This window comes from Sinocyclocheilus rhinocerous, unplaced genomic scaffold (genome assembly GCF_001515625.1).
Source record: "Sinocyclocheilus rhinocerous isolate Xijiao unplaced genomic scaffold, SAMN03320098_v1.1 scaffold565, whole genome shotgun sequence".
Lineage (NCBI taxonomy): Eukaryota > Metazoa > Chordata > Actinopteri > Cypriniformes > Cyprinidae > Sinocyclocheilus > Sinocyclocheilus rhinocerous.
Genome location: NW_015646384.1, coordinates 684944 through 711456, shown reverse-complemented (window position 1 = coordinate 711456; position 26513 = coordinate 684944). Strand labels below are relative to the sequence as shown.

General features: G+C 36.5%; 1 protein-coding gene across 1 annotated transcript in view; it reads left to right on the top strand.

The window, feature by feature from the left end:
• The first annotated feature begins 9004 nt into the window (after window positions 1-9004).
• Window positions 9005-26513, top strand: part of LOC107707742 (myelin transcription factor 1-like) — a 92121-nt gene continuing 74612 nt past the window's right edge. The window contains exons 1-2 of the mRNA XM_016511830.1: window positions 9005-9032; window positions 9380-9481. Of these exons, the coding sequence (XP_016367316.1) occupies window positions 9391-9481 (91 nt within the window). The 5' untranslated portion in view covers window positions 9005-9032; window positions 9380-9390. The remainder of the gene's footprint in view (window positions 9033-9379; window positions 9482-26513) is intronic.

The following is a 26513-nucleotide window of genomic DNA, read 5'->3' as shown; positions in this document are numbered from 1 at the left end:
CATTTTTGGGTGAACTATCCCTTTAAATATCAAATCTATTCCATAGTGTTTTCATTTCAAAGACATGCTTGTGTTCACCTTCAGGCAAGTCTGACGGATAAAGAACTTAGAATCAGGTTTTTTTTTTTTTTTTATGAAAAAGTCTTTGGTAAACTGCAGTTTTAAGGAGAAAATGCTTCTCAGTGGTGTTGACTGATGTATTTGCGCTTATAGTTTGTCTTTAAGCATATTAAAACGTCAGACAGACATGTTGACCCCCCTCTCTACAAAATAGTGGATTACTCAGTAAATATTCATCCATGACATTTAATATTTTAGCTTTCTTATAAATAAATAAATACATGCATATATACTCGTACATACATACAATTGCATTTCTTGACACTAGCAGCACAGAACAGACATGTAAAATGTTAAAAAAAACTTTAATTTTTACCACAGAATGTCAGATAATGTCAGACAAAACATATAACTTAGGTGTCACAGGGTAAATTAGAAAAAAATAACAGTTTATTAGGTAATCCTTAAAAAAATTCAAATTGTGATGAAACAAAATGGGTTTGATGGAACCACAAGCAGTTCTGTCTTGGCCAGGTTAAGTTGAGTGTTTTTGCAATGAAAGGAAGAAGGGAAACCGGTCTGTAGTTCTCTAAAAGAGATGGGTTAAAGGTGGGTTTCTTAAGTAGTGGGGTTATACGAGCCTGTCTAAATGCTGAGGGGCAAAAACCAGTGTGAAGGGATGTGTTAATGATGTGAGTGATAATATAAATAATAATATAAATAATATTAAGTAATGAATGCAGTAATCATCAATCATATATTTCACATCTTATACTAGGCTATATATATACTATAAAAATAGTAAGAACAGAAAACACTACAGCTCAATCAATTTGGATATATCAGGTTGCCATGGCAATGAGGTTGTCGTTGTCACTCTTGTCGAGTGGCTAGAATCAATGGTTTGTAATCTGTCTTTGAGGGAGGTGTCAGTCTTTGGTGGGTTATCGCTCCCAACCTCTTTGACAGGCATGACAAGGGCAGCACGAGATTAACCTTAAACTAAGACCAAAGCTGACAGATGTGGAGGAAATAAAGTGTCTTTTTTGAGCCCACAAACCAAAGATCACTAAATCTGGTTGCTACCGTGTGTTTTGAGTTTACTATTGTCATTTTGCATTATTGACACACTATTTTCCTAATTAATGCTGTTCAGTTGCTTTGACACAATCTGTATTGTTAAAAGCGCTATATAAATAAAGGTGACTTGACTTGACTTGACTTTTTTGTCTGTACAACAATTCTTAGCATTTTTATCCATCACTCTGAGTATATGTTTCACTCTTTACATTCATTCATGATGCTTATCAGACAACATGATGGACAGCAAAACAAGACAACTCTCATGAAATGAGGCCTATACGATTTGGTCAGAATGTCTTATTAGGTTTTTTTTTTTTAAGATAATTTATGGTTTGAACTGTAAGATCTCATATTACTGCTTCTCAAGATTAGAAGAACAAAAGACATCTGCCCTGGTGCCAATAGAAAGAGTTGCACTGGAGTCTTGAAGGTTGTTTGTACTTGAGTCTTCTTTAAAAGAATCAAACTCAGGTCACTAATTCTTCATATATTCCAAACTGCTCTGAGAAACCTCTGAAAACATGAGCCCCATGTGTACTATTAGTATGTTTAATAGATGACAAAACAGGGCATCGCCTCATGACTTTGAAGCATGCGGCACATGCAGACCATGGTTTATTTTAAATCACAGCTTTTTGAAGTTTAATAATTACTGAAGGCCATACTGTGATGTTAATTTAATTAATTGTTCAGCCCTAAGAGAAAAAGTCCTCCGTTTATCTCACTTGACAATAAACTATTGATTTTGGAAGTTAAAGCCAAACAGAAGAAAAAATCCCTCTTTTTCTTTCTTCATGTACATTCCTGGTATTTCTCTTCACTTTGAAGCCTACAGCACATGCAGACCATTTGTTATTTAAATCACAGTTTTTTGCAGTTTAATAATCTCTGAAGGCCATATCGTGATGTTAATTTTATTAATTGTGCAGCCCTAAGAGAAAATGTATCTTATTTATCTCACTTGACAATAAACTATTGATTTTGGAAGTTAAAGTCAACATGAAATAAAAATAGACCTCTTTTACTTTCTTCATGTACATTCCTGGTATTTTGTGAATGATTTATCAGTGAATGTTACTTCAAAGAATATTCTTCCTTTCCTTTCAACATTGCGTATAGGGCAGGTATTCATTTATTTATTTTTCTTGTTTATGATCATATTTCATTTGAAAATACCACGCAAAACTTTGAGGTCAGTAAGATTCTTTCTCTCTTTTTTATAACAAAAATAATACTTGTGTTCAGCACATTTAAGTGACAATAAATACATTAGTAATTTTACAAAAGATGAAAATCACAGTTTCAAAAAAATAAGTTGTACAACTGTTTTCAACATTGACAGTAATTAGAAATGTTTCTTGAGCAGCAAATCAGCATATTGGAATGATTTCTGAAGGATCATGTGACACTAAAGGCTGAAGTAATTACTGCTGAAAATTCAGCTTTGCATTACAGGAATAAATCACATTTTAAAATATATTCAAATAGAAAACATTTATTTTAAATTGTAATAATATGTCGCAATATTACAGTTTTTACTGTATTTCTATCAAATAAATACAGCCTCAGTGAGCATAGACGACTTCTATTACATTTTTTTTTTTTAAAGTAAAAATCTTACTGACCCCAAACTTTTGAGCAGTATTAAAACGAAATCCGAAAAATGAAACTAAATCCTGTAGCACCAAATGACACTGAATCTGAATTACCTGCTTACAAGATTGCCTAATTGCCTAAAAGATATTTTCACATTTATGTCTTGTCAGGGGTTTTCATATGAACGCATCTTGACTCCAAAAAGATCTCTTCGTTGACAGACAAGAGCTTCAGGAACGCCATAGAGAACTTTCTAAGAATGACTCTCAGACGTGGCCACAGGAAGCCAGACTGCTAAACCGAGTACAGCTCTCTCCTTGTCAGCACACATTATCTAAATGCACCTCCTCTACATAGTCAAGCAGAAAAAATTCCGAAACCTCAAAGGTCACAATCACCCACGCTGCCAGACAAGATCAATAAGCAATTAGCTCAGCAATAGCACCAGTTAATCATCCCTCACTTTTTACCTGAGCTACACAGCACAAGCTCTTCTGACTATTTTGTCGATCCTTACTTCTGCTTCATGAAAAATGGAGCTCATTCACTCTCAATTGTTACAAAAATATCTATTTCAGACATTATAATGAAAGTGATAAAGTAATGCAGGCGTCTAACGGTGTAATTTACCATCAAGTCATCTCATTCACTATTAAAGATTGTTCATATTTTCTGTAATGTTCCTTCAAGGTACAATGATCTCCATTGTTTGATCGAATGACACCTTCTGTGAGTCGAATTGAATATGATATTCATTGTAAATTGTGATAAAGATTGATCATTAGGCCTGTGCTGCGATGCAAGCCCAGGTTTCATAATGGTGGTTTCAATTCTCATTGCTCTGGCTCTGAGGTTGTGGCGCAAACCTCATTATAACCTAATCAGTTGAATAACCAAGCAAAGGGAACGAATACATCCTGTGTAAAGTCATTGACATTCATTAATGCCCGTTCAGCACAGGGAACAGGTTTTTACACACTATTTAATTGCCCGCTAATGTGGCCTCAACAGGGAGGCTGAGTGGAGACTGAAGGTGTTAGTGACGTCATGGCTGTCGCCGGCTAACGAGTTTTTTTTCAATGTATGCTTCAGACACGGGTCACGATGAGGCGTTCCCCATAGCGACCCCTAGAGGACGCAGTGTCTCGTTCCCTACTCAGGGAACCATGGTTACATAAGTAACCTGAGACGTTTTCACTGTGTTCAGTGTATCAATTTGTGAACCAATTCAACAGGTTCATTGGAAAGAAGGTCGTTCAAGAATCTTATATCGCTCCTCAAATAAAAATACAGATACTTGAAAAATGCACTTAAGCACAGTAACAAAGCAAAAATAGTAGTTACTGTATGTGGGTTTGGAACAACGTGGAGGTGAGTAAATGATGACAGAATGTTTTGAGGTGAAATATAGAGAGGACAGAAAATAGAATTTAATTTTAAATGACAGCTTTTTCCACAGATTGACATGTTTCTGTCCCTCTAAAGCATCGTAAAATGAATCCATATGAATCGAGCAGTTAAGTCTAAATCCAGTGAAAAGTTAAAATCTCTATGATGAGCAGATTTAATTTTGACTTTTATTCACATATAAACACACATTATGTCACATATAAACACACAGTAAACACATACTGTAGAGCGCCTCACATATGGTAAACATGGGCATCACACGCTAAAACAAACCTCATTGGTTCTCGTGCATCTCCTGCGCACATTTAAGGTTCTGTGTTTACCATAATAATTGCGCTAGGTATGTGTCAATAATTGTTTAGATGTAACTACAAGCCTAAATTAAATCTGTTCATCATATAAAGTGACTCAACACAAGACTTAAACCACTCTATTGATTTGTATTAATTTTACGACATCTTAATGACCTTTTTGGATCTTCTCTGTTTTTGTTACCTGGACTTTCAATGGGACAGAAACCTTTCAGGTTTTAATAAAAAATCTTAAATTTTGTTTCAAAGATTGATCAAAGATCATGATGGTAAGTGATGACAGATTTTTTTTTTTTTTGGTGATCTAACCCATTAAGTCAAAGTCTACACTGCACACAAACACACATTGAGCTTGCACTGGTGAAGCTCCAAACCACCTCATAGATGGAATCTGTTGAGCAACAGTGTCACCTGCAGGGGGGTTTCTGATCAAGACACATTTTACAGTAGGACGTGCACTAACATGCTCTTTAGCGTTCTTATTTTATAGATGCTTTCCACAAACATGGTACAAAATAAGACAACATGTTAAAAAAATGAAGTATTTTTTCTTCAACAATTGGCCAATTAAATGGTCAGTTAACCTTTGGAATATGTTGAATGTTGCTCTCAGGAAGTCAAGCTAAACGAGCTGTTTTACATTATATTATTGTTATATATTTTTATATAAAATATTTTTATATACATTTACAAAGTCTAAATACAATTGAATATGTGATTTTTCAGTTTTTCTTGTCATTAACATTAAATAAGCACACAAACAAAATAGACAAAATATATATGATTTTATTTTATAAATAAAATAACTAATTTTAAAATCTATGCCAGAATGGGTACCAGGGCTGCAAATTTATCATAAATTAAATTATGACTCACTAGAGCTATCTAAAACATTGCTGAGGTCTCTTTTCTTCATTTTCCTAATAACTAGGCCCTGATATCATAGTGATTTCCAAGACAAAAGTGTAGTTATTAGTTCAGCATGTTGTTGTGGATGTGTTAATCTCACTGTCAGTGTTGGGGGTAACGCATTACAAGTAACGCGAGTTACGTAATCAGATTACTTTTTAAGTAACTAGTAAAGTAAAACATTACTTTTTAATTTAAAAGGAAATATCTGAGTTACTTTTTCAAATAAATAATGCCAGTTACTTTGTTTCCCATGTCTTGACTGACAGCTCTCGTGTTGCCATGTTGAGAGAAATCTGGAGTAAGTGGGAGGCGTTGTGTGCGCTGTGTGAACATGATACTTACTGTAGTTCAAAACTAAATATGAATGTATTTACTCATCTCACCTGCACAAAAACAGATTCAGTATACCTCAAAATGAATAAAAACAAATGCATATCAGAATATATATACAAACCTGCAATAATTAAATGGTAAATAACACAAATATAATTTATGTATTTAATCCCATTTTATTAACCAATGTCTTTGCTACTGACCTTCGATGATCCAACTCAACCATACTAAGCAAAAATGAGACATTTGTGTTTCATTTTTTTATTGCTGAATAGTGTTGAACTTTCCTCTCCTGCATTATATTCTTCATGCAATTTGTTTGAGCCACGCCCTCTACTGTACAGACATGAATTTACATTTCCTTCAGCCTGACGCGTATTCATTTCACTTTTGTTGTGAAAAAGGCCTTTACATTTGTAAAAGAAGAACTTTTTATATTAAAAACAAACAAGCAAGCCCTGCCCAGATGTAAAAAATAACTCAAAAGTTACGTAGCGCATTACATTTTTTAGGGAGTAACACAATATTGTAATGCATTACTTTTAAAAGTAACTTTCCCCAACACTGCTCACTGTTATGTTAAATTACATTCTGTATTCAGCAGACAGTAAACGTACATAAATCCCACATAAATTTAATGTGTTGTAATGCATAATGCAAGTTATTTTTGGTAGTTCATTATTATTAGTTTATTAGTTATTTTTGGCAGCCGTGGCCTAATGGTTAGAGATTCGGACTTGTAACCAGAAGGTTGTGGGTTCGAGTCTCAGGTCCAGCAGGGATTGTCGGTGGGGTAGAGTGAATAACCAGCGCTCTCTTCCACCCTCAATACCATGACTGAGGTGAGAACCTTGAGCAAGGCACCAAACCCCCAACTGCTCCCCGGGCACCGCAGCAAAAATGGCTGCCCACTGCTCCGGGTGTGTTTTCATGGTGTGTGTTCACCACTGTGTGTGTGTGCACTTGGATGGGTTAAATGCAGAGCACACATTCCGAGTATGGGTCACCATACTTGGCCACATGTCACTTCACTTCATTTTTACTTGTGCTTATTTTGCTCATTTTAGTTGGGTTTTTTTCTTTCTTTTATAATAAGGGTGAAACTGTGTCAAATTCAAGTCATATCAATAGCCTAAAGTAATAAAAGCTGTTTTATTTTATATGGACGTGTTGAGTTCAAATGACCAACTGAATTTTAGTAATCCTCAGACAGGATTGACTGTGAATATTCCACAGTTCATCAACTGAAAACTTTTGCTGCATTCACCATACTAAGTGTCAGTCCAAGACAACTGCCCTAACGTTAGTGCAACTTAAACAAAAGTTTTTATTCTGTGGCAAAGTCCTCTTTAACATTCTTTTGTAAAGCCATTCAAATGAATTTTTATCTTTTTCAGCATAATAACAGAGCAAAGTACCTGTAAATATAGTAAGGTAAGAGAAAGCTGAGTGCATAGCTTGCCTGGAAGCATGTGCCTAAAATATGCAAACATATGCAAATTAGATTGGACACCACATAAATAAACATCGGTTGTTGTATGTATCTGATTTGAATTTCAGGTGAACTCCCCTCAGTGTTTGCATAGGGAAATCACAGCAAGACTTTTACTTTGTCCCAGAACCTCACTGTTTTTAACAGACAACAACAGATGGCATGCTACAAGTGAAGGTGAGTGTTAATATTCGTTAAGTGTTACTTGATTCTTTGAGAATGAGATTTGAGATTTTTTATCATCTGAGCTACTTTTGATTAGAAATGGCTGTTAAACAACTTTATGCTGGATACCCAAAAGTAAGAGAGAGTCAGAGTATGTACTGTTCATTTAGACTCCAACAGATCTTAAACCTTCCTTTAGCCTTGTGGTTTTTCACACAGCTGCTCTTTGCAGTTTGGGTCTTGTTTGATTTTCCTTGTTAAATCCACAGCATTTGATAATAGGAAAGAAGCAGTTTAAAGAAAGTCACAAGACATGCAGCTGTAACGGCCGGCAGTGCTGAACTGAGCCTCTGTGTGTCAGTGCTGCCTGAGGCGTTGGGCTGCTGCAGCTAAAGTCGCTTTGAACTTTCTGAAGTTACATACTGTACTTTTCACTTCAATGAATCTCATTCATTTCAATGAGACATCGCAATCCTCCTGTGTTACATCTGGGACAAAGCAGCTGAGCTTGTTTGACAGGGTTTATTTACTTAAACATGGTTTGACCTGGGACTGATCTGGAAAAAAAAAAAGGTTTTGAAAACATGTATTTTCAACGTTTTTCTTGCATAAGAGAGCGTTTAATTCCATGTCTCTTTAATCTGAATTGAAGCACAAATATAGAGCCTAAACACCCTGAGATCTAATACAACTTGAATAATAGACCATTACAGAAGTTTAGACTATGAAGTAAGATATGAGATCTGTGGTTCCTCTTTGCTTAACTTATCACAGTGTGCTAAGTAAAGTTTACACACAATAAACTTAGCTATTTGGAACTTGCTTGAGGACTGGGATACTATACATTATTAGGGGAAGAACGCTCAGAGCCCCAGGCTATATTTTCTCTTTTTTTACACTACTTCATCTGTCTAAAAGGATGGCATTGTGACTTTTTTTTCTATTCTTCCTCTACGCTTCTGTACGAACAAACCCACCCAGACAACGTTATTATTTTTTCAAAAGCAGAACTTTTTCCTATTTCTGCTGTCACTGGGTGCTTTGGTGCCTCAGTTCCTCAGAAACTATTCAGAGTGTCTGAATCACGTCAGAGTTGATAATAAAAGTAAAGCTTGTGCTCAATGTTTCATTTTTAGACCATCTTTTAAGGAAGTACATGTGCAAAAACTGCTGTAAAACTTTCAGTCAAGGTAGGTTTGGATTTTCTCTGTTTGTTCTCTCTACCAGGAAAATTCTACAAACTTTTTAGAAAAGTGAGCAAACGACTATAGTATTGTTGAATTGACAGTAATAATGTAATATAATCAATGTTCTTTAATGCTTCACTACAAAAATATAATTGTTTTACTTGTTAAAAAAAAGACACCAAAACTAAATATCGATGCAGTAGATTGCAAAAGCAACGCCACCACCATTTTCTCATACAGCCTATGCTTAACGTTTTGCCCAGTTTTACCCAGTTTGTGAGATGTGGCAAGGTGTGAAGGCAGAGATAGCAGGATTAGTGCCTTGGAGAGATTTTATGAAAATGTTTTCTGTCCCGGGAAGTGAATGGGAGAATGTGTTTGGCGTGAGTCATGATAGTCCAGGTGGAGACAAACAGAACAAACAGAGGAAGAGAACGTGTGCTGATACATGCTGTGGAGGAAAGATGCAAATGCAAACAAAAGGTACCAGGTGCACTTTTCCCATTCACAGCTAGTGCTGAGAAAATATTAGTTGAAAACAATGTGCTGTAACTTAACGTGAAGTGAAAGAGAAGAGGAAAAGGACATAGAGTAGCTATATGAAGCTTACAGTGCAGTGCACAAAAAGGTCAATTTATTTGCTTGAAGGCACAACAGCAGTGGTCAGATGAGAGGCCTTGTGTGGGCTTTGATCCAGCAATCTTCTTTATAGCACTGAGATGCCTACTTCTCGCTAAACCCCCTAATAAACACCACACACACACACACATCACACCCCCTTCAGGTTGTTTTGAAAAATGAGTGACCTAATGTCTCTTGTCTTTCTGTAGAGTGAGCAGTGATGCATGCAGAGGCCAATCAGACTCAAAGAGCAGATGGTCAAACCAAAGAGCCGAACACTGTCATGGAAGACACTGAGGTATCAGAGAAAGGTAAAACTCACCTAATAATTATTAATTTACCCATATGTGAACAGAATGAGCTTTGTGTGCATACTTTTTGCATACATATAAGCCTAATTTAGGACAATTATGATTTTTAGAATTTTTATAATGTGACATTTTTATGATAAACACATTGATATTCATATTACCGTAATGCAGGGGGGGAAATGCAAGGAAAATTAAGATTTTAAGTAATGTTGGCTGAAAATGCTGAATAATCTTTCTTTCTTTCTTTATACTAATTAAATTCAGTTCTACAATTTTACTATTTAAGTAATACAGTTGAGCTCAAAAGTTTACATCCCCCTTTCATAATCTGCAAAATGTTAATTATTTTACCAAACGAAGAGGGATCATAAAAATGCATGTTATTGTTTATTTAGTACTGACCTGAATAAGATATTTCACATAAAAGATGTTTACATATAGTCCACAAGAGAAAATAATAGTTGAATTTATAAAAAATAACCCCGCTCAAAAGTTTACATTGATTCTTAATACTGTGTTGTTACCTGAATGATCCACAGCTGTTTTTTTTTTTGTTTTTTTTTTTGGTTAGTGATAGTTGTTCATGAGTCCCTTGTTTGTCCTGAACAGTTAAACTACCTGCTGTTCTTCAGAAAAATCCTTCAGGTCCCACAAATTCTTTGGTTTTCCAGCATCTTCTGCATATTTGAACCTTTTCCAAAAGTGACTGTATGATTTTGAGATCCATCTTTTCACACCGAGGACAACTGAGGGATTCATATGCAACTATTGCAGAAGGTTCAAACACTCACTGATGCTCCAGAAGGAAAAAGCATAGAGCCGGGGGGTGAAAACGTTTTGCATTTGAAGATCAGAGTAAATGTAACTTATTTTGTCTTCTGGGAAACATGTAACTATCTTCTGTAGCCTCTCAAGGGCAGTACTAAATGAAAAAAATATGATATTTAGGCAAAATAAGAAAAATGTACACATCTCCATTCTGTTCAAAAGTCTTCTACAATGATAAACCTCACCGTAACACTATATGTTTGTATGAGAAAATACATTTTCCTTGCAACTGCTCCCACTTGGCATTTATGAATTAGATTTTCCACATGAGGAAACCACTGTGTATGGCCTTTAGTGAGATGGTGGACTGATTTGCACAACAGTTTCACAGGACCCAATACAACATACCCATTTAGAGCTGCACTTGAAAGCACAGACCATTAATTACAAAGAAGAGAAGTGAATAATTCATTATGCTTAGGTCACTACAGGAGCAGCCTGAGATTGGAATTGTACTGATGGACAAAAGCCCTGGAAGAGAAGCTTTTAGCAAATGTTTCAGTTATGGCTGAGAAGAAGAAAGTGTGCAGATAGAACCTGTTGGATGTGTAAGGGATAAAAACCTCCGTTGAGTCACTGTTGTCTACTCCTGAGTTGTGTATGGCCTTTAGTGAGATGGTGGACTGATTTGCACAACAGTTTCACAGGACCCAATACAACATACCCATTTAGAGCTGCACTTGAAAGCACAGACCATTAATTACAAAGAAGAGAAGTGAATAATTCATTATGCTTAGGTCACTACAGGAGCAGCCTGAGATTGGAATTGTACTGATGGACAAAAGCCCTGGAAGAGAAGCTTTTAGCAAATGTTTCAGTTATGGCTGAGAAGAAGAAAGTGTGCAGATAGAACCTGTTGGATGTGTAAGGGATAAAAACCTCAGTTGAGTCACTGTTGTCTACTCCTGAGTGCTCTGTTTTCAATGGGAGCATATCGGTGCCATGGAAAAAAAGGGCTTCTGAGGTGCAGTTTGTAAAGGCATGTAGTACTTACTCTGCTCTCAGAATAAAGATGCAGAATAGAACTCCATTTTCACTGCCTGTTTACAACAGAGTTCAGACCTTCATGATAGACATCATACTTTTATGTATATCAATGAAGCCTTGTGGTTTACACACATCCTATCCTAGAGTCGGATAGATACAGTAAATAGATAGAGATAGATAGATAGATAGATAGATAGACAGACAGACAGACAGACAGATAGATAGAGTGAGGATAGTGTGAGGATGGATGGATGGATTTGTAATGCGTGCACACATATCTAAATGCTCACTGACTGTGAAAATGTCAGACTTTTAATTCACCCACATTCATTCTCTCAGCTAAAGTGCAGGCGTTTCTCTGATTAACACATATTTACACAACGATTTGTGTGTTATCCTCTCACATCCATGTGCACACATTTACAATGTAGATTACAAAGCCAGAACATTATTTGTCTCCCTTTCTTAATCTCTCTATCAGTCTCTCTCCTGTGTGAGTCTGAGTAATTGTCATTTGAATTGCAATCAGTGAGAAATTGCACATTGGATATTTCATATGGAATCAATGACTGCTGGTATTCGATATGTACTGGTCACACAGATTGCTTTTCAGATTGCACACATATTCAGGGACATTATGCAGTGGCCTCACAACCTTTTTTGGAAGTAGAAACACAATGCCAGTTTAACAGCTTTTATGTTTTGTATTTAATATTAATCAGGTAATCACATAAAATCTCTCTGCTCACTGTCTGTACTCTGTTCTCACAGTCTGAAGTGAGTTTCTTTGGCCACCTGATGTCAGCATTGCAAAGACTACATCGGCAACTCATATCTTGACAGAACACTAATTTTGGGCCTATGTCTGAGAAGTGTAGTTTCCTGTTGTTCTCATTTTGCAGTTTTTCTTCTCTCCCACTAAGGTTAATGTACAGAATGATGGTATGTAGCAGTGCTACCTTTCTTCTTGTACTGAAGAATATTAACATGCCTTAAAACTAATAGGCACACATACAGTATATAGTGGGGATGTCTTTGGAACATCTCATCAGGAAAACATTGCGTTACATTTTAAACATCATATTACAAATACAACATTTTTAAAGGAAGAGTTCACCCAGAAATTCTGTCATCATTTAATCTAATTTTACCCTCATGTCTTTCCAAACCTGATTAACTTACCTTCTTCCACAGAACCCAAAAGGAGATGCTAGACAGCAAACAAGTCTGTTTTAAATGGTAGTGAATGAATTTGCAATATTATTTTTCCTTTCAATTTCAATAAAATAAAGACATTACAGACAAATTATTTTTATAGACTACAAATATAAAGCAAAAGGGCTAGGAGACACAAAAATAAAAATAAATGTAAAAATAAAAATAAAAATAAATAAATTCTTCATCATTTACTCACCCTCATGTTATTCCAAGTTTGTATGACTTTCTTTCTTTGTTGAGAAAAAAAGTGTTGTGTTTTTTCTTTTTTTCCCCATGGAAGTCAATGGTAACCAAAACTGTTTGGTTACCAATGCTCTTTGTAATATCTTCTTTTGTGTTTCACAGAAGAAAGAAAGTCATAGAGGTTTAGAACAACATGAGGGTGAGCAATGACAGAATTTTGATGGCAGAATAAAAAATTTCCGGTAAACAATCCCTTTAATCACTCAAATTGTATGGTTTGAATATAATATCTAATATAAAATATAATATAATATCTGATATAAAAATCTAAAGTAGCACTACATTTGACAGCGTCCTTGTTACATATGTTACATGTACTCATAGTAATATGTAATACCAGTAAATTATGCATAAGAAACTAACCCTAAACAAACCCTAATCCTGACCCTAACTCTATAGTAAGTACATGTTGTTAATTAATATTACCCAGTGCCATAATTGCATATTTAGACTGTAACAAAGACATCTTAAAGTAGAGTGTAACCAAACCCAAAATGTCTGAATACAAAAAAAGTAGCTGAAAAATAACCAGATGATTTTGGCCTCCATCAAGATGACCTTGTTCTTTCATCCATCAAGGAAAATGTTAGCAGCAAAGTCTCTAAAAATAATGAAAATGCTCAAATATTCAAATAGCATTCAAAAATAGTCATTTAGTCCACTATGTTACTATAAGTTGAGGAATATTTTATTCTAAAACTTTTTCCAGAGAAAAATAGTGTCGCCACCATTACTGAAGTAACCTTCCTACAAACTTTATCTGTGTGTACGTCAGTGTGGAATTGTGTGCCGTGTTGACGGCGAACTCATTAAGGACTAAATGAAAGCGATGAGATGTGATTTTAGACCGCATCTGGAACAAATGGCCCAGGCGTTCCCTGTTCAGTCTGGCCAATTTCGGGGGCCCGTACCAACCCACAACCCCCCTCTCCACCCGCCGACAGACACACACACAGGTTTAGATCTGATATTTATTTCATCGGGTTTGTGTACGCAGTTGGTCTGATATGAATGTGATTCCACGCTTTGATGCAGAGACAGATTGTAAAGTGTGATTTTATTAAATCCTTCATTAGGATTCATCAGTGAGATTGGATCAGAAAAAGGTCACTGTGCAAATTCGGCCCACTCACCCCCCAACGGCACCCCTCGCTCTCGCCCTCCCTCTCGTTTGCCTTCGCTCTCTCATTTCTCTCTCATTTGCTCTAGTAGGAGGGGGGGTTGGCCACCGCTACTGAAATGAATTTGCTGTGAAAATGGGGAAAAATTAGCATTATGGGCTGGTGGAGGAATACAAGGTGAAAGTGACATTATCTCCCCCTTCACGTCTCCTCCCTCTCTTCTCTTTCCCCTCCTCCTCTCATTCCCCGCTTCCGTTCTCCGGTGCCTTTGCGGGACGATGGTGCCACAAATCATTTGTATGCTCTCATTTGGGTCTACAAGCCGCGATGGTGCTTACTGCTCACGGAGCAGATGACTTTCAGAGAGGGGGGAGTAAAGGGGGAACGGCTATTTTCTGGCACATGAAAACATCAGTTGGAGTTGGAGCTGAAATTGAGAGGGAAATTGCTCTCGCCATATGTCATCTTTTGCTCAGGGCTTTTTTTTTTTCATTGGGTGCATGTTACGCATGCGTCTGCACACGAAGCAGTTTTCCTGGTGTGAATTGTTATCATTGAAGTGTAATGTGTGCCCTAATGGGAACGCCAGTTTATCTGTATCTGTAGACCTGCTGGAGTTTAGTGTACTTTAAGGCTTAGGCTAAAGAAAATCGGTGATTATGTGATCTTTCCTCACATTTACTGATTCAGTGGCTTCAGTAAGTTATTTTAGTTAGCATAGGCTGCAGGACCGTAGCTTTTCCTACTTTTGCAAACACAAATATCAGTTGTTGTGCAAAAAATCTAAACTATCAATATAATTTTTGCTCTGTTGATCCTGTTCCGACACTCAATGTAACCCAGATCAGATGCATGTACAGTACAGTTCAACTGCCTCTGCTTTCTCTTTATCGATTGGCTAGTGAAGTCATTTGACTCAAATGATAGTGAGTCATATACTGGGGATGTGGTTTAGCAAAAAAAAATAAAAAAAATGCTGTATATTATCAATATATAATTGTCATCAATAAATAATTATTATCATCAGTGAACTGTTCCCCAGCTGAAATGTGTACTCTCTTATAATGATAATATACTTTCTGCTGTATTTGAAGTGATTTTGTGACAGTTATTTTATGTGATATAATATATACATTATATTTATACTGTATATTATTCATTCATTAATCACCTGTCTGGCTCAGATATAGTAACTTTCTGTTCTTTCTGTTTAATGAGACACACTTCTAGTTTCTTTTAGTGACAGACAATAATTTTGATGGCTTTTGTATTTTCTAAAACTAAAGTCAATGACTATAAAGACAACTATAACAATAACTATGTTAGCATCCACACCAACACACATTAATGTTCAGTTTTAAGCATGTTATGTTGTCTGCCACTTTACAGTAAATGCTTGTGCTCTTTAAAGATTATGGATTATGCAGCTCTTAGTCTCTCTGTTCCAGTGAAACCATAAAACAAAATGCACACAGTTTTAGTTGGTTCATTAAAAAATTGACAGGCAGGCAAAATCTGAGCCACAATATCTCATATTAAGTGAGCCGAGCTGCTTCACTTTTGGTTTAAGGTGAAGTTTGGTTTAAGCCTCAGCAACAAAAGAAGCGTGAGTGTGAGTGTATAATCCCTGATGACTCTTTGAATGTCTACTTGACGTCATGGCTGTCGCCGGCCAAACAAGTTGGTGTTTTTTCAATGTATGCTTCAGACACGGGTCACGACGAGGCGTTCCCCATAGCGACCCCTAGAGGACGCAGTGTCTCGTTCCCCTCAGGGAACCATGGTTACACAAGTAACCTGAGACGTTTTCCCAGAACCCTCTTCTTCTCTCCCCATACAGACACAATTCTTCCAGCACACTGGCTGTATTACCACTTGTGCCTGAACTGATCATCCAAACCCTATGAATGACATTACAGAGAGGGATTATCACCACACACTCACCCACACACACACATATATACTGTATGCACATTCACACATTGCTTGAATAGTCTGCTGTAGTTCTCAAATAGAAATACACCTGACCACTCAAGCGTGATTCATCTGTTACAGTCACACACTCTCGCACACGTAACTCAGACATATGCGAGTGCATGAACACACATGTACGGATCATTCACACACTGTCGCACGGCCTTGCCCTGGAAAGCATGCATATACACACGCATACACTGCGAGTGTGAAATAAGAATCATGCCCTAAAGCAGACTTCTGCACTCTCCATGACGGTTCCAAAGGGACCTCCATCTGTGAGATTCAAATGCAATATGTATTGCCAAATGAGACGGCCGTTATTAAAAACCATGTTTGTGTGAAATGCGTGCGCGTGGGTACACAGGTATGCATGCACACGTACATGTCCATATGTATGTTTTACATGATCTGCGTTGTGCTCCCTTTCACACAAATGAGTTGTCTATTACAAACATGCTGATTTATGGAACCCTGTTTCCACTTCAGAGTAAAAAACAAAAAGGTAATTGTGAGGTGAAGTTTCAAATAAAAAAATATTAAGTCACATTGTGACATATAAAGTCACAGTTATGATTTTTACTATAATTCTAATTTTATAATTAATATAATTAATAATTATATTGTTATAAATAAATATAATTACATATATTATAATTATTATGACATTTATTGATTATTACACAATTTAGATTTTTACTCTTCACTTTATTACAACTTCATTGTGTTCAATCTACTTAAATATCTAAAATGAAAGACTATACTTAAAGCAGTTGTGACTACTATTTTTTTGGCAATAACTGAAATTAGATGAGTGAACTTTTAGCTCCCAGCATACTCTGCAAATGACTTAATTGGGAGAGTAAATGTGGAAATTAAGTGCTATTTTATGCATTTTTGAATAAATTCAAAAACCTGTTAGTGTTTATGTTGCACATTTGGAAGAGATTCTGTTGTTGAAGCTTTTGAGGTTACCACTGCACTGAAGAGGCTGTGGTTAGACTGAAGGATGGTTATATGACTGTGGTGTAATGAGAAATTTACTTGCAAAAGAAAAAATTAGTTAATTTGACCTTTTTTTCAGTGTAATGCAGAAATTAGGTTCCATATTCAATAAACCCATTGCATTGTGGAAGTTAATGCAGGCACCTTCCATAGGTTTAAGAAGTTCTTAAGTCATGAGACACAATTAGCAAACCATGTATTTGCATAATGTGACATATTTCTAAGCAAAATGATATTCAAGAAAAAATTTAGACTATTACTTGATTTTATTCATCTGGACTTAACTGGATTGGGAAAAGTGGGCGTGGCATACAAGAATGCATCATTATGGTATTTGGTCTTTATATGACTGTTGGCTGGAGGGGAGGGGTTAAAATAATAGGGTTGGATGATGTCAACGAACACGTACATGTCCATATGTATGTTTTACATGATCTGCGTTGTGCTCCCTTTCACACAAATGAGTTGTCTATTACAAACATGCTGATTTATGGAACCCTGTTTCCACTTCAGAGTAAAAAACAAAAAGGTAATTGTGAGGTGAAGTTTCAAATAAAAAAATATTAAGTCACATTGTGACATATAAAGTCACAGTTATGATTTTTACTATAATTCTAATTTTATAATTAATATAATTAATAATTATATTGTTATAAATAAATATAATTACATATATTATAATTATTATGACATTTATTGATTATTACACAATTTAGATTTTTACTCTTCACTTTATTACAACTTCATTGTGTTCAATCTACTTAAATATCTAAAATGAAAGACTATACTTAAAGCAGTTGTGACTACTATTTTTTTGGCAATAACTGAAATTAGATGAGTGAACTTTTAGCTCCCAGCATACTCTGCAAATGACTTAATTGGGAGAGTAAATGTGGAAATTAAGTGCTATTTTATGCATTTTTGAATAAATTCAAAAACCTGTTAGTGTTTATGTTGCACATTTGGAAGAGATTCTGTTGTTGAAGCTTTTGAGGTTACCACTGCACTGAAGAGGCTGTGGTTAGACTGAAGGATGGTTATATGACTGTGGTGTAATGAGAAATTTACTTGCAAAAGAAAAAATTAGTTAATTTGACCTTTTTTTCAGTGTAATGCAGAAATTAGGTTCCATATTCAATAAACCCATTGCATTGTGGAAGTTAATGCAGGCACCTTCCATAGGTTTAAGAAGTTCTTAAGTCATGAGACACAATTAGCAAACCATGTATTTGCATAATGTGACATATTTCTAAGCAAAATGATATTCAAGAAAAAATGTAGACTATTACTTGATTTTATTCATCTAGAATGCATCATTATGGTATTTGGTCTTTATATGACTGTTGGCTGGAGGGGAGGGGTTAAAATAATAGGGTTGGATGATGTCAACGAAACAGAAAGTCATTTTGTTTTGATCAATGTTTATAAAAACTTTTTTTTCCCCCACTGAAGTAATGTACATCAATGTGTTGTTCACAATAATACCAAGAATGTCTATTAAAAAAGGAAATGGGTCAACTTTGTTTTCGTATCGACTTCAAAGTCTGTGACAATAGAAGTGAGGAGCCCGATTCTGCTTTCTCAAACTTGGAGAGCTTCACTTGCTGTGAAAACGTTTATTAAAAACCAATTTGGCAAAGCCTAGATATGGCTGTAAACCATTTTGCCTCTCGCTTTCGACAAGCTGGAAATGAATAAAAATTGCTGATGGTCCATGTTCTGTAAGTTCCACTTCAGTTCAGCCAGTTTAGAAGAATTATCTAAACTCAATTTAAAAATTTAAATTCACCAATATATTTTAAAAACATTTACTGTAATGAATTCAGGAAATTCTTAATCATAGTTCGGCTGTTTTCAAATCTCTCCTAACCCTTAAGTATTTCTACGTCTTAATTTCCCGACTATTCTTGGCTTGATGGCTATGCAGTACCGCACTGATTCTGGTATGTGGAACATGGCATGTCTTTATAGTCTAAGCGCCTCAGTCTTATCTGCTGATTATAGGGTCGTGCAGCTCTAAAGACTGATGGTTGAATGTTTACGGTTTAAAAAGATAAATTGACGGCTGCAAGGTGTGAAAGAACTGTGAGCTTTCGTTTTCTGCATCTTTGGACACAGATAATGGACTGCAAGGCTGAATCTGAAAGGTGAAGCAGAATGGATATACTTGCTGAAGAGAAAAATAAATAGCTGAAGTTTTACATGTATCTGCCTATTCCACTCAACATCTACTCTCATTTCTTTCCTTTCCCATTTCATTCATTTTCCCTCAGCTGTTTTTTGAAAAGAAACACTGGATGTGTGGGCGAAAAAACATGCAATTCAAATACACTCTGAAGTGCAGCAACAGTGAAAGCAAAAATTATACTAATCAACATTGCAGAGCAAAAAATATATCCCAGTGCTCTGTAAGTACCCATGCGGTGGTCTGCACATTAACAACTATTGAATAAATTGTCAAGTTGACCACATTAAATAACCCCACTGTAAGGCCTGTTGCTTTCACAGCGACCTACTTCGAAAACTCATTCTTGACCTTTCAGTTCTGGCTCCTGATAGAGGCCAGATTGGCCCCAACTAAGGGGTCCAGCACTAAGATTATCTCCCTATAATTACCTTCCAAAGATGAAAGGAAAGAACACGCTGTTTTGCCTGTCTGTCGATATACATGTCGACGTGTGTTCTGCCAAAGACTTGAGTAGGGTTTGTATGTATGTGTTAATGGTAGCTCACGTGTATGTCTTTTTCTCTTCCCAAGTCTTCTAAAAGCACTATGCTAAAAGCCCCTTGGAGCTCCTAGATGATCACACGCTAACAACCCATTCAACAGTTTGCCCTCAACGTGTATTTCACCTTCCTATTCCACATGTTGTGTACGTGTAACATGGTCCATTACGTTATACTGCAGTTATACAGTATGCTGTGCATGTCATTTTGTGGGCTGCACTGTGTGTTTTGTGCTACTGTGCTGCTTCCAATGGGCTCTTGAGAGTAAACAAAGTGCTTCACTTCACAGGGTACACATTATATGGCGCCGCATGGAACGCAGGTTTACTTTGCATGGTAAACATAATCAAACTCCACTTACATATCTTTATCTGTTCTCTTCCGTCCTCTTTCGCCCAGGGGAAAAAAATTGAAAACATGTGCCATATGCAACACCCTATTAAACACCTTTTGGATGAAATGGACCCAAAATCACCCAAATCAATGCCTGATCTCAATGATGCTCTTGGGTCAATGATCTTGGGTCAAAAGAGAATTAATGATCAAAAGAACGGAAAAATAATGTAGTTTAAAACATGTAAATGTGGTCTTTGTATTCTTGTTGGTTTCATATTGTTTAAAAAATACATGCCATTTTTAAGAAACGTTTTTAGATTTCTTTTGACTTGTCAAGTTGTGCAACAATCAAGTAATGAAGTATTTTGGGTAACACTTTATTTTAAGGCATCCTTGTTACAAATATTACATGTACTTACTATTACAATAACAATAAATTATGCATAATTGCATGCAAGTAACCCTAAATCCTAATCTTAACCCTAAATGCCAAACCCTAATCCTAACACTAACCATATATTAAGTGCATGTAGTTAATTAATATTACTCAGTACTTAAATGTATAATTACACTGTAACATGACACCTTAAAATAAAGTGTAACCCCATTTTTTAAGAAAAGTTTTAATTTAATAACTGATTTTAATGAAAATGGCATGTTGTGTAACAATTAAATAATATATCAAAATACGGTTACACTTTATTTTAAGGTGTCCTTCTTATAGTATAACAAGGACACCTTAAAACCATATACTTACTATATGGTTAGGGTTAGGATTAGGGTTTTCTTAGGGTTACTTGCATGTAATTATGCAGAATTTATTGTTATTATAATAGTAGGTAACGTGTAACAAGGACACCTTAAATTAAAGTGTTACCAAAATATATTATATATAATAAATATATAGTATTATATATATAATATATTTTGGTAACACTTTATTTTGTGTGTGTATATATAAATATATACTTAAAATACTGTCCAAAGATATAATTAATTATTAATTCATAAATACCATTAAGTTTCTGGGAAGTTGCACAACATTGTACAACCTGCCTAAACCTTGCCTTGTCTTAAATGTTTTATTGCCTGATATTGTACGAAATCTATTGACCTTTCACATGATGGTCTACATGGATCCTCTCTGTGATATTTATTTATTTCTACAATTTTTACTTAGATATAAAATATTAATAAGTAGCAAACCTGTTTAATTTATTTTTTCTAAGAAATAGTACCTGAATAAATTAAAATAAAATAAATTAAATTAATAAAACATTTAAATGAAATACTTTTTTTTTCCTAAAGCAATTATAACTTCTTAGTAATGTTTTCTTTGAAAGCATTTAATTTTTTTAAATCTTCATCTTCATCTTCATCTTCTTTCTAGCATCACCCTGACCTCTTGACCCTCTTGTGTCTGAATGACAGCAAATCCCTGCATCCATGTTCCAACATCTAGTGAATGTGTTGTTCAGGTGTCCACATACTGTACTTTTGGCCCTGTATTGTATGTTGCCACAGCCTGAAGAAGACTGGATTGTCCCATTATCCAAATAATGTATTCTCATCCCATCAAGTCACTGGAAATGATGTTAGTACTTAAAGGTTCCGGTAAAGACCGTAAAACCCATCTGCACCCTTTATAGCTGCATGCAAGACTCCTCAAGGAAAGGTTTTCGCCTACAACAGCTGTGTTCACTGCGTTTTTCATGTCACACCGCCTCTGTGCATGTACGCGTGCGAGTGTGCACACAAGTGCATGAGCGTTAGAAAGTACACCTGCTCTGGAATGAAAATGTCCCTTGTCTGCAATTTACATGCAAATCAAAACACATCCACTTTCCAGCACAGAAATGCATTCTGGGATTGTCAGTTTCCGCTGGCCCGTACAGGTCAAGCAGAAGTTATTGTGCGTGTTTGTCACATTAAAACACATTAAATTGCCCTTGTTTCTTTCTCCTCCCAGCAAGACCCAAAGAGTTTTTACTCTTCTGTCCACATTGTGGGGAGAAAATGGCCAATTCTCCTATTTAACCTCCATTGCCATATTTATATAGCTATTTAACTCGCGCAGGCTTATGATTTGATGGTGTTTGCTCGACCCCAGGCTCTGAATTATGGAATATCATTGAAGAGTCAAGTTGTTTTTCATCTTTGTTGTGAGGCGCTATTTGTTCCCCCTACAGTTCCACATCGCTGCCTCTGATTGAACAGAAGGCAAGAAAACTGTCAAACTATCATGGATCTCTCTCTCCCGCCCTTCATTTTTTTTTCTTTTACTCTCTCGCGCTTTAATATAGTATCTCTCTCATCCGCACACCCTCTCATTCTGCTTCTTGTCAATTTCCCCAGTGTGCTCTTAAACTGCTAGTGTAATTTAAATACGGAGCTCTGCGTTAGCGGGAGGCACTTTGCCTCTATGATGGGGGAGAGGATAGCAGAACAATAAGGCGAATGAGATGGGGAGGCCGGAATGGGAATTGGCTTACATTATCACACAGCATCTAAAACCAGAGTGCAGAGGGCTTCAAACACAATGCGCACTAACAGCCCTGCCCTTGAATACTAAGCAGACCTATATAAAGCAGCACAAACAGAGCAATTTGTGTCGCGTTTTGTTTCGTTTGGGCGTTTTTCTTGCAATTTCACTCCGCCGCAGAACTTTATTGTGGAACGAAAAGAGATTCGACATCAAAATGCACCGAGCATCAGAGGCCGAACATCAACGGGGCCGCTCAGAGCAAGGATTGGCTGAGAGATTAGAAACGTACGGCTCTCTCGGCCCGCAGTGGCACCTGCGTGTGTGTTGCACGAGGGCCAAAACCTTTCCGTAAAATGCTGCACTGGAAAGATAACTGGAGTGTTGTGCCTGAGGGCCTCGCTGTGATGAAGCTTTTCCTTCGCTTCTGTCCCCAGCTGAGTGTTTTTGGACATTTCAGAAGGACAGGAGTCCTTTTTTGCGCCATTTCCTATCGTTGAAACAAAGCAAATCTGTTTTACGGCATGAAAAAGTGCCACTTGTTCTGTGATCCATCCTCTTCTTCTACTGTGTGGTCCTTCTTTTCCCTGGTGTTGTGTTTCATTCTGTCTTTTTCTCTTCCGCCCCTCCCCCGTTCCTCTGTGGCTTGTTCGGCATTATGACTAAGAGTCACTTTGAGTCACTGACCTGCTCTTTATTGATCGGGGTCGATCTGACTGTATCTCCTTCCCAGTTTCACTCAACTGAACCTCATCAATAAACAGATCCTCAAAATGATGAAGACCGGGGTAGTCAGAGAGGTGTTCTTTTCATCTTCTTAGTCACAGAATGGCTGGTCACTATTGTTTTGTGTCTCTTTAGACTGCTTTCTTTGATTTCAGTCCTATTTCTCATGGCCCTCATAAATATTGATTTGGGAAATGTATTCTCTTTCTCTCAAGCTTCCTGCTTTTTTTTTTTTTCGTTTTTCTGGAGTGCAGTGCAAGTCTGTATGTGCCTTCTGTCTTAGTGACACTAATACTTCCTGAAAGATAACTGGAGTGTTGTGCCTGAGGGCCTCGCTGTGATGAAGCTTTTCCTTCGCTTCTGTCCCCAGCTGAGTGTTTTTGGACATTTCAGAAGGACAGGAGTCCTTTTTTGCGCCATTTCCTATCGTTGAAACAAAGCAAATCTGTTTTACGGCATGAAAAAGTGCCACTTGTTCTGTGATCCATCCTCTTCTTCTACTGTGTGGTCCTTCTTTTCCCTGGTGTTGTGTTTCATTCTGTCTTTTTCTCTTCCGCCCCTCCCCCGTTCCTCTGTGGCTTGTTCGGCATTATGACTAAGAGTCACTTTGAGTCACTGACCTGCTCTTTATTGATCGGGGTCGATCTGACTGTATCTCCTTCCCAGTTTCACTCAACTGAACCTCATCAATAAACAGATCCTCAAAATGATGAAGACCGGGGTAGTCAGAGAGGTGTTCTTTTCATCTTCTTAGTCACAGAATGGCTGGTCACTATTGTTTTGTGTCTCTTTAGACTGCTTTCTTTGATTTCAGTCCTATTTCTCATGGCCCTCATAAATATTGATTTGGGAAATGTATTCTCTTTCTCTCAAGCTTCCTGCTTTTTTTTTTTTTTCGTTTTTCTGGAGTGCAGTGCAAGTCTGTATGTGCCTTCTGTCTTAGTGACACTAATACTTCCTCTAAACATTCCAGAAGCTTAGATTTACAAATATACTGTTACCAAACACTGGTTTACTTTACTCAAGAGCAAATAATCTCTGTGCAACCTCCTAGCTGCTGGTCTCCTATTTGTGGCATTACTGCAACATGTAGCCTACAATATAGCTAATGATGGACTTGGACTGGATATGATAAAAGGCCTTATACATTTGAAGATTTAGAGCACAACCTGGTAGAAAATATGGAGTTTGGATATGTGATGAGTATGTATGAGTTGTGACCTTCTGGACAGTTGGGGTTAGAGGGTCTTGTGTCCTGTTTCTTGATTTGTTCCACCCGTTTTCTACGCAACTTTATAACTGTAGTACTGAAGTTGTAAAAGGGGACAAAATAAGCTTTTTAATAATTCACAAGTCATACTTTTATAAAAGAAATTCAGGAACCCAAAATTCCATCTGTTTTTTACCGGTAGAGGGTATAAATGGACACTCTCTAAAGAGTTTATTTGCATTTGATCTCTGAACAGGATGTGGACTCATGTAGATAAGGTCACTTCCCACACTCTCAATCTGTGCATGATTACATTTCTCAGTATATGATATATAAGGGATATGATCTCACTCACTGACTCACCATATGGTGGGGAAGTAATCTTCCTCTCCCTGCTGATTGGACAAGAGAGTGACTTCTGTAATTAGATCAGATTAGAAGAAGGATGGGGTTTTTGCCTTTGATTTTTATTGACTACTAAGACTAATTAACTAAATAATAAACACTTCTTCTTAGTTCAAAGAACAATTATCAAATAATACAAGTACTGTCCATACATAAAAACATCTGCTTGTCTGCAGCCACAGGCATTACTTGACTGGTTAACCTCCCTATGACTAGAATCTGACCCTGGCTGGTCAAACCAAAGGTAGTAGAGGACAGGGGTCATGATTTGGGCCATTGCATTATATAGTGGCCACCATCTCTGCCGAGTAAATTGCTAAAGCATTTACACTATTAGTAAGTTGACTTGCAATGTTAAATATTTTACAAAAAAAGATAAAAATAGAATATGATTAATTTAATTGGTAAAACTTTACATGAAGGTTCTATTAACAGTACTTAATGCAATAGCTAACATAAAATAATGAGCAATATTTTACAGCATTTATTAATCTAGGTTCATGTTAATTTTTACATATACTAATAAATTTGTAACATTTCAAGTTGTATAAATTAACATTATTTAATGGATTATGAATGAACATGAATTAACAATAAACAATAATAAATGTATAATGCTACATTATCCTAGATTAATATTGCTGTAAAAATTGATGTTCATTGTTAGTTCATGATACCTAACACATTAACTAATGGTAAATAATTGAACCTCACTGCAACTTGTTCAATCACAAGTTTCTCAAATTAATGCTGCATCAATTTATTAATGAATTACCTATATCCATATTTTCTCCATTGCTTTTTTGGGGGGTGAATCATATAAAATGAGAAGACTGCACTTTGTAGAGGTCCTACTCATTTTTTACTAATGTAATAATGTAAAGTCTGGCCATGAATGTACTGTGATGACCATTTATGAGATTAATGAAAAACAATTTTTTTCTCAATTTACTTTTGTAAATTCCTCTCTCTTTCTCTCTCTTTCTCTCTGTCTGTCTGTCTCTCTCTCTGGAGCATATGTCAGGGGAACAGCGGAGCTAATTAGTGACTTGTATTGTATTAGTCTTACACTGCTGTTCGGCCTGACTGTGGGTTCTGTTGTCTGCAGCAGGAGGTCTTTCATTGCTCCTAATGGGGTTTACCCCTCTATCTCTCTCTGTTCCATTCAGCAAATCTACCGTACTACCCCCATCCACACCTCAGACAGTCCTTACTCACATCCATTGACACACACATCCATTCAGACTAAATCACCTGAAAAAATCAGTACTATATCCTTAGCCTGTAGTAACAAAGTTTTGGGAGTGACAAGTTCAGTTAAATTCATGAATGAATCCTCTAAATTATTGTTCTGGTGTGTACCAAATAAAGCTGGGACTTGAAATATATAATGGTTAACATTGTAATAAAGGATGCAACAAGAGACATATTACCCAGACTAGTGCAAAATTCAGAACTGAGGGATTTTCTTCCTTTGTATCCTTTGTATTTTAAAGGTGGGGTAAGCGATTTTTCAAAAACGCTTTAGAAAACTGATTCGGGCAGACTATCAAAACAAACTTGTAGCCAATCAGTAGTAAGGGGCGTGTCTACTCATGATGTGGAGGAGAGAGCGTTCAGTGCACAGGACGGACATTAGCCGAGCCGAGCGACCGAAAGCTAGAGATGGCAGATAAAAAACAAAAGAGGAAAATGTCTGCAGAACAAAAGAAGGCTTAAGGCAATAAGGCAAGAAGTAGGACCCGTGTAAATATCGGATCAGCTTTCCAG